Source organism: Parus major, chromosome 3, assembly GCF_001522545.3.
Source record: "Parus major isolate Abel chromosome 3, Parus_major1.1, whole genome shotgun sequence".
Classification (NCBI taxonomy): domain Eukaryota; kingdom Metazoa; phylum Chordata; class Aves; order Passeriformes; family Paridae; genus Parus; species Parus major.
This window is the reverse complement of record NC_031770.1, coordinates 68,106,291-68,115,642: the sequence shown is the minus strand read 5'-3', so window position 1 is coordinate 68,115,642 and position 9,352 is coordinate 68,106,291. Positions and strand designations below refer to the sequence as shown.

The 9,352-nt window shown below is 45.1% G+C and overlaps 1 protein-coding gene across 1 annotated transcript in view; it reads left to right on the top strand.

Moving 5' to 3' along the window:
• Nucleotides 1-1,371: 1,371 nt before the first annotated feature.
• Nucleotides 1,372-9,352, top strand: part of CDC40 (cell division cycle 40) — a 37,775-nt gene continuing 29,794 nt past the window's right edge. The window contains exon 1 of the mRNA XM_015622128.3: nucleotides 1,372-1,594. Within this exon, the coding sequence (XP_015477614.1) occupies nucleotides 1,400-1,594 (195 nt within the window). The 5' untranslated portion in view covers nucleotides 1,372-1,399. The remainder of the gene's footprint in view (nucleotides 1,595-9,352) is intronic.

Below are 9,352 nucleotides of genomic sequence, written 5' to 3'. Positions count from 1 at the left end.
CACCTTCCCCGCCGGCCGATCCCGCCGCCGCGCCGGCCGCCGGCACACGGGGCGGCCGGGAGCGGGAGAAGGAGAGGGAAGCGCCGTGCTCCTGCACAAGTGCGGCCCCCTCCCCTCCTCCGCCTCCTCGCAACACGCCCCCCTCATGCCCCTGCCTGCGGGGGCGGCGGGGAGGCGAGGGAAAGCGGCTCCGCGGTGTGCTTCCCTCCTTCCCTCCTTCCCTCCATCACTCGCTCCCGCCGCCGCCCCCCGCGCGGGCGCGGACAAAGGGGAGGGGACCAACACCTGGCGAGCGCCGGTCCCTTTGTGGGGTAGGCGCGTCCCGCAATCCCGCCGGCGATGGGGAGCGGGGGCCGGTCCCTCCCGTCCGCCGCAGGGACCGCGAGGGAAGGAAGGTACGGGGGTGGGGGGCACTTACTCGCCTGCCCTCGCCGCGCACCTTCACGCCGCTCGCCCGCACCCTCAGCCCCTCCCTCCGCGGCCGCCGGGGCGCTGGAAGTTCAGGCGGCGCTGGCCATTCCCAGCTGGCTGCTCCGTGTTTCGGGGGGCGGCGGCGGGCGCGGAGCGTCCCCGGCGGCTTCACAATAGACACCGGGCAGCGCGCGCGTGTCTCTGTGTGTGTGCGCGTGTGTGCGCGCGCGGGGGGCGGGGCCTCTCCTGGCGCGCCGAGCCGGGAGGGAGGGAGCGGGGGGGAAGCGCTGTTTACCCGGCGGCCGAACCCGGCCGCCCCCCCCCACCGCCTGATGCTCGGGCTGGTCCATGCACCGCCGCCCCCCACCCCGCGGGCGGGCAGGTGGTACAGTCCGGCCCGCCGGGCTCCCTCTCCCCGGCGCGGGCGGGGCGGGGCCCCGCCGCTGTGATGTAACGAAGCCGGGTACGCCTGCGGCCAATCAGCGCGAGGGGGCGCGGCTCCCCGGGGCACGGCGCGGGACCGCGGCGGTGGGAGCCTGGGGGTGACAACTAGGGGTCTTGCAGGGTCTTGCTCCCTGCTTCTCTGCCCTCTGCCGCAAAGACGGCCAAGACGATTTGTGTGCGGGAAGAAGTAGGCGGCTGGGAGCTCTCCCGGGGCTGTCGAATATTTTCTCATGCCGCCACGCAAAGTGCAGGCGGGCGCGGGGGGGGAACTTCCAAGCGCGGCTCCGCGTTGCATGCTGGAGCTTGTAGTTCTGACATGGAGTCCTGAAAGGTTAAGCACCATCAACAGCCAAGTTGAATGTTCCACCATCAAATGTCCGTATATCCCGAAACAGACCACAATTTATCCTTTAGAGTGTATTTTATGTTTTAACGAGACACAATTTGAAAACGCAGCCCCACCCCCTCGTTCTGCGGGGGAAGGGACGCCTCGAGCCTTGCGGAGCTGCCAGGACCTGCCCGTCCCGTCATCCCCCGCGCCAAGATGTCGGCGGCGATCGCCGCGCTCGCCTCCTACGGCGGCTCAGACTCGGAGCCCGACTCGGAACCCGAGACTGAAGGCGGCTCCCAGCGCTCCGCCGCCGTGCTTGCTAGCCGCGATGCCGTGCTGCACCTCCGGGCGCCGCCCGCCGCGCCCCCTGCCCTGGCCGTCGATGCGGCCCCGGAAGTAGCCGTGAAGGTAGGCAACCCTCCAGGGCCCAGGCCTCCCGCCTGCCCGGCGTTGTGTCCGCACCACCGGCCTCGGGACAATGCTGGGGACAACCCTGGAGCAGTCCCAGGCTGGGGAAGCGGGGCGAAAGGGGGTGCGTTGCCTCCTTGGCCCTGCCCTGCCTTGCCCTGAGGCGTGGGGGTTGGAGCTGTGATGGGGAGAGCGTGTATCGGGGAGCTCCCGTGGATTCCGGCTGCGGGGCTTAAGTTTATTAAAGCGTGTTAGTTCCATCTCAAAGCGTGCCTTGATTACAGTACCTTGGATACTTGTTTGCTGTTCCCAGTATAAGGTGTTTTCCTGGGTGTTTTTCCCAGGTGGTGGGGTGAAATTAGTGCGTGATTGCAACTAAATCCTGTTCTAAAGGGCAGCCTGAGAGATGGCTGGTGATTCTATTTCGTTATTGCTGTATATTTGTCCATATCGCTGTTACTTCATTTTCCATTTTCAGTATCACATTGGCTCACTTTGTGATACCAGAAAGGGAAGGGGTGAGGCTGCTGGTTTAGCTTTGGGATTTTTTGTGGAGGCAACAAATTTCTAATTAAAAGCAGGCATCTTGCTGTGGTGATTGTCATTGTTACTGTCCTGCTGACACATGCTCAGAAAAGTTTCTTGCCTAGTGACCAAAAGGTGGATGGACTCTTTCACTTTGTTGTCATTAGTTAATTTATATTCTATCACAGTTTATCATATTTTTGTGTAGATGTTGTATTGCATATAGTTACTATATTTGTTTGTCTCTTAGAAGCTTGGAAATCTGGCTTCTCAAGTTGCAGCATCCAGCAGGCTATCTTGTGCACATTTCAAAATAAATGCTGATTAACATCTATGATATTTCCTGAGTGTTAGTGATAAGTGGCAAGTAGCACTGGATGTGCTTTCCACCACCCTTAGGCCTGTAGCAACAGGTTTTCCCTTTGCCATGCCAGCACAAAGGTTTTTGTAGTTGCTCAGGGACTGATGTCAGGGAACTGATCTGAATTTTGTAAAAAATAAAACAGTGGTGAAGTTGTTTGTCCTTGGATCCATTCCTTGATCTGGTTTGCACAAGTGTTGTGCTGGTGGAGATGAATCTCCAGTATCAGTGCAGAAACAAGCAGCTGGAAAAAAGTTAGGTGTCATCAGTGCATTCAGTTTAAAGCTGTTTGCCAGGCTATGCTCTGGAAGGAGTATCTGCCAGCAAGCACATCTAGAACTGCCTCATACAGTATGCTAAGATTAAAAGGGTGTGAGGCTTTTCAATATCAAGGTGTTTGATTATAATGTCGTCTATAACATTTACTTGTGAACGTAGATGAGGTGCATATAACTGCAAATAGCAACAATTTCAAGCTGAGACTTTCAGAACACAGCATACTGGAGCTTCTTTTAGCACCACAACCTACTCTGAGTAACAACAGATCGTTTCTTTGTAGAATTATATCATGCTTTCTTTTTGGACTTCCAGAGTTCAAGAAATAACTGCAGGTCTCACATGCCACATATTCTCAACAGCTTCCATGTCTAAGAATGACAAGTGTCCCACTAGTCAGCAGTGGAAGCTTGCCAGACACTCCTCAGGAATTTACCCTGATTCTTTAGAATTAGAAAGCCCTTACTGAACAGATGTGAAAGATGTGGTGTTTTGGGTGTAAGTCACAAGTCCTCTCTAAGTACAGGCCTGGAAAAACAGGAAGCTGATAAAGTAGGAAAGCAAAATTACAATTCATTAAAATCACTTCACTTGTGAAGATGTTGTTTTGATATGAATAAAGATCAAGTCCTCTTAAGTGCATAGATATTTATTGCACAAAGAACCAGGAATGGGTAACAAAAGCTGATGGTGAGAAGAGAGGTTAGAAGGGTTAGTCATACAACTAATATAAACCATAGCTTGCATTTTTGGCAGTTGAGAGTGCAAACCTTAAATGGTTGGTTTTCTGCATTCTAACACTTTTACCTGTTTCTGGTTCAGAATTTTGGCCTATTAGCTGGCATAGACCTTAGACTTATGTATGATTTAAACAGGAATGAGTCCTCAGTCTTTGATAGCAGGTGTCATTGTTAGTAATTCAGCTGACAGCATTTGGGCTACGAAAGTGTGCATATCAAATATAGCCCTAATATGTTATTCCAATATGTATTTCATTTTTTCTATAGAAGTCCTCCGAGTTCTTGTTTCAAAGTACATCACAGTTACATTAAGTCACATTTCTGTGAAAATAATTATTCTGTAATTGGACATGGTACTAATGGTTAGCAAATGTGTTTTCAAAGTTTGAGGGGCTGGCTTTTGTTACACCCTCTACTTACAGTCTGCTTCTTGAAGTAGACCTCTTGCTTATCATGATTTTAAATTGCTCATAGTAGATAACAGCAATAATTATTGGTGACTCCAATCCAGTAATACTTCTACTCTCATTCTAAACTGGAATGCCCACTGGATGAAAGTTGCATGCTTCTGTTACTGTTTTTAGCACCACTAAAATCACTTGAGGGAAGACAACAGAGGTTGAAACTTTGTACTTCTGGTCCCTTCATGCAGAAATAGATAGGTTGTAACTGCAGGGCATTCAGAGAGGGAAAGCAGGGCTGGAGAATGGTTCTGCTTCTGTATGAGGAAGTATTGAGATGACCAAAAGAGACAGCTGAAGTGTAAAGTAGGATAGACACCTACAAAATCATTAAATGGCACAGAGAGGGAGTTAAATACTCACTGTCTCTTCCATTGCACAAGCATAAGCTGTCTAGTAGGAGTTAGGTTCAAAGCAAATAAAAGGATGCAACTCTTCATGCAATGTCTAGTAGGTCTTATTGTCATGCCAAGAAGTCCTGTGTGTTGAAGAATTTTGCATTGTTACAAGGAGAGTCTGGACAAGTACTTGGAAGAGATCCATTGAAGGATGAGGAAAAACACATGGATTTCCTCAAGTCTCACCAAGACCTGAAAACATTTGGCTGTTGGGAGAGTGCAGAAGTATCATCGTATACCCTTGCTCTGCTCTTACTCTCCCCTAGATGCCAAGTTTCCATAAGGCCGATGTTTTCTTTTGTGGGAAGTGGACAGGTTAATCAAGATCTTTTCTGTCTCCAAATACATCATCAAGTAGTAGGTAAGCATGACAGTATTGTAAATAGAGGCTCTTCAAGAAAGGGAAGGGAGCCCAGTTGCCAATGATCAGGCCATTGTCAAACCCAATTATAATCAGTTTTCCTACAGTTTCTACTTCTGTGAGGAAATCACCCTAACATTCCTGACAGTTTTACCTTCACTTTCTAATTATAAATGTAGAAGGAAATTCAGGAAATTGCACTTTCTGTGAAGAAATCACTTTACAGGAGGCACTGTGGCTGTAAGCTTTGCTTTTGAGAGAACAGTTATTGTTTGATCTGTGTCCAGAGTAAGACTCAGATGAGGAACAGATTTTATGATACTTCTCTACAGTATGCCCTTTGGTAGTTTTGAGGAGAGGACATTTAACTGGGTTAAAATAACTAAGCTGCCCCAGCCCAGTACAGGAGCTGGAGGATCTGTGCTGCCCTTAATGTGAGAAGGGATTGGAAGTGTCAGTTCCCTATGAATCTAGTTTACCTTTGGCGCTATTCAGGTTTCCAGAAAAGTTTAACATAAGGGGAGGAAATAGACTTCAGTCACAGATCTTACTGTTTCTTTAAAACCTAATCCTCCCAGCTATGGAGAGAAGAAAGATACAAAGTGGCATGTGACAATTCTGTAGCAGTGATTTGAACATGAGTAGACTTGGGAAGTGTTACTTGTTAGGAATGTTTGTCTTCTCTGACATGGTGGGGTTTCCAGGTTTCTTTGACACAAAATATCTTATAGAGAGTAGACATCTAGAACTCATCACCCGGCAAGATGCTGGGAGTCTGGCCTAGTTCAACAGAACCATTTAGCGTATGCTTTTCTTGCTGGTTTGTTTTTATTCTGTTAAAGTTAGTGAAGCGGTCATTTACTGTTAGGCGTGCATGAATGGGTAGAAAGAGTAAAAGCTGATAACAGCCATGTGTTAATGTTGGAGCTTCACTGCAAATGAATTATCTCTTGGTAATAAATTTGTAAATCTTCAGAATGAGATAATGTGTATTTGACAGCCCAAGTGGTTTAGGCAAGAATTGATAAGTGACAAACTGCTTAAGTCTCAGTGGCTCATGGGGTGCGGTCTTAATTTACCGCATTTTAATGTGATCGATAATTAAAACTAATTAAATGTTATGCAAAGCAGCCTGCCTTTTTTAGCTGTTTGACTAACTAGTAATGACTTTACCTGGGGAAATGGAATGTTGTAGGTTTATTATCTGAAATGTCCAGAAAAAAAAAATAAATAAACTCCCAACATGTAGACATCAAAACTCTCTGCTTGCATGAGATGAAGTTGGAAAACATAAGCCACATTATATTCTTTCTAAGGAAATTAGCAGAATTACCATCCAGTGTTGCAGTACACAGCACACCTTGGTCTTTTTATTTAAGGCTTTGCTTTGTTGTCTGTTACAGGGATTTTGCTGCTGTTTAATTCAAGGAATGTTTTGTGTGCACACAAAGAAACTTCTAGCAAGCTTTTTTTAACTTTTTTTTTATTATTAGGCTATTTTTTTATTCTATAAATCAAGTGATTTTCATAGAAAGTAACACTATTGTTTTATGGCATTTGGGTGGGAGTTTTTTGGAAGAAAAAAGACGACTGTGGCTTGTTTAAGGAACTTGTTTAAGGTGGAAAGTTAATCTGATTTACTGTATTTATAGTCCAAAATACCTTCTGTTTCCTTTCCTCTTTCTTGTGCTTTAAAGTCGCCAAGCTTTATGGTAGGTCTGAAGGAGCATGCCTCAGAAGGAACCAGACATTCACTGATCTCTGGGGAGTTCCAATGAAGCACCCCCTTGTCTACACTTAGCATCAAAAGCTTCTTTCTGTCTCAAGACAGATTCCTTAGGCAATGCTAATACTCCAGTCTACAGCCCCGTGTGCCATTCCCCTATAATAATGTGATTGTGTTTTTTTAAACAAGAAGTGCAAAAGGACAACATTTAACTATTAAAAGATTTTTTTTACCTCATCAAATCATCTCAACTAAAAAAGCAACCTGATATTGCAAGTAGACATCACATCTATTAAAAAAACCCAAAACAACACAATCAGCGCAATAAGTAGTTTGGTGAAATGACATCATCTGCCTCTTTTTGCCTTGTATCAGCAGTGATTCTTGCATCTCTCTGGACAGAAATTCATTCAACCTGTCTACCAAATTTCAGTAGATCTATGAAGAGAGCATTTTCAGTTTTTGGTTGTCCTTATTTCTGCAAAGTTGTATAATCTGAATCTCTTCCCTGCTGAATTAGGTTGCTCAGTTTTTCTATTCACATTGTATTTTCTTAGGCCTTCTATCATGGTTGGTTTTTTTTTTCTTTTGAACACTTTACAGTCACATGTGTCTTACCTGACATGTGGTGCCCAATTAGCCACTGTATTTCAGTTGGGTGCTTGTTATTAGTGCTGAGAAAAGCAAAGAGGTGACACATAGAGTTTACAGCTTCTTCCTGTTATGTTTTTCAAGATAGCCATATTCAGTAAAACATAACTTCCTAAAACCTTAATTCTTCAGTACAAGGTTATATGGGGTGTACGGCCCTTTAATGATATTCCAGCATGCCATAAAGCCCATGTTAATACAATTTCTGAGTTGTAGCAAACAGCAGCTGCTCCTCTGCCAGTCATATAGCTGAACTTTTCTCTTTCTCTGGAGGAACACTATCTGTTTAAGAGCTTTTTGTAACCCCCCCCCACCCCACCCCCCTTTTTATAGTTCCTGTGCCTTTGAGAGTGGGAGTAATCTAGGGTAATACTTAGCCCTTCACTGAAATCACAGATGCCCCCCCTCTTTCAGCTTAACTACTGATCATCTCCTATCCCACAGAGCCACTTGTGTTACACTTGGCATATAATGGATGGAATGCTCACCTTAGGCTTTTAGATAAATTCCTGTGACCAAAGGAAAAGCTACAGCATAGCAGAGAGGTGATCTCTTAGATTACCTTATCTCAGTCACAGCTCTGTCAGACTGCTTCTCCTCTGATCCCTTCCCTGTGAGCTGGAGCTATGGCAAATACATCTGGAATGCATGCAGTTAAGGCTGATGCCAGCATAAAGGGACAGTGTTGTGAGACCTGTACTACCTTTTCTTGCTTTCTGGGTCCTAGAAAGATGAGTTCTGCTGAAATGGTCTTCTGGCGATGCACGCAGCTGTACCCAGAGATCTTCACCATGTGCAGAGGTTGCCAATGAGTTCTTTCCTCTCATCCAGAAAAAAAAAAATAATAAAGCCACAACCAAAATACCCCAATGCAGATAGCTTGGCAATTGATGAAATGAATGATGGGCTAGGTTAATATTTTTAATGTTTCTGCTACCTACTAGAGTCTCGTAATGCTGTACAAAATGGCACTTACCAGTGCTGACCAAAGGAAAATTTGTCTGCTGCAATTTGAACTCTTGCTATGGAGTGACATTTGGCAATATGTTCTGTCAATACTTTATATTCCTATCACTATTTCATTTTTTTAAAATACTGAGAAAGTAAAGTGGGTAGTTGGACCACATTCAAATTATTTCCTAGTTTAAAGCAAAATGACGTAATGAAGAGATAACCATTATGTGCTTCAGTAGCATGTTATGAGATTGTCATTTGATGCCCTAATATATGTAAAAGTGAATAAGACTGGAGGTCTTGAGGAGTGTAGCTCTGATAAATACAACATGTGCTTCAATTTCAAGGCTCGGTGGTTTTCACACAGAAAGAATGTGCCTGTGGTGGTCTAGGAGTGAACATATTGTGTGGCTTTCAAGTGACTCAGCACTGTTCCACCAGCAGCGAAGTAGAACCAGAATTGCTATAATCATCCAGCAGAGGATCAGCTTTTATGGCACAATCTGTTTCTTTTCTCAATTACCAAGCAGCATATAATAGAACTTCACAGGAAGAAAAGAGGAGGAAAAATAGCAGAACTGAAAAATTCTTGGCATTTTTGCAAACCTGGATTTTTTTGCTTTTTCAGATTAAAGAGCAGGGGGGAAAACTGTCCTAATTTCAAGTAAGCTGATCAAGTAATCATTGATCAGATAAATTTTGCTTTATTATCAATTATATTAATTTTTATTTTCTCAAATGTTGAGTTTTGTGGACAAGATGTGAGGTATAGCTGGAAGAGTAAGCTGTATGATGTGACTTGAAATGTGGAAAATGTCCTCACAACATGGAGCAGTAAAAGGAAGTACAAGTTTGTAGGTGACACAGGTTAGGAAGTGGTTTTGGTATGCTCCTGTTCTAACTGGGGACGTGTGGATTTTTTGCTGAATGACAGGATTAGGCCTACTGTGCTGTTTGCAGGCAAGTTCATGGTGTATGAAAGTCGGGGCTGTGAATGTAGCAGTAGTTGTTGACATCCAAGCCCAGTGAATTGGAAAGGTTGTGTGATGAGAAAAATGAGGTCAGGCTGAGAACTGGTAGTGCTGAGGGTTCAGGCAAGATCAGTGCAATGGCTGGACCTGCCTGTTAAAATAATTGATAACATGGTGAGAGTAAAGATTTCTGGTTGGACTTAACAATTCTACTAAGACAGTATCCTTAGTAGAAAAACAATTAATGGGATTGCAGATATCTTTTTTTCTGTTTTGTTTTGTTTTGTTTTTTCTTTTGTTTGGAGTGTTTTAACATGCTTTTATTTTCCTTTGT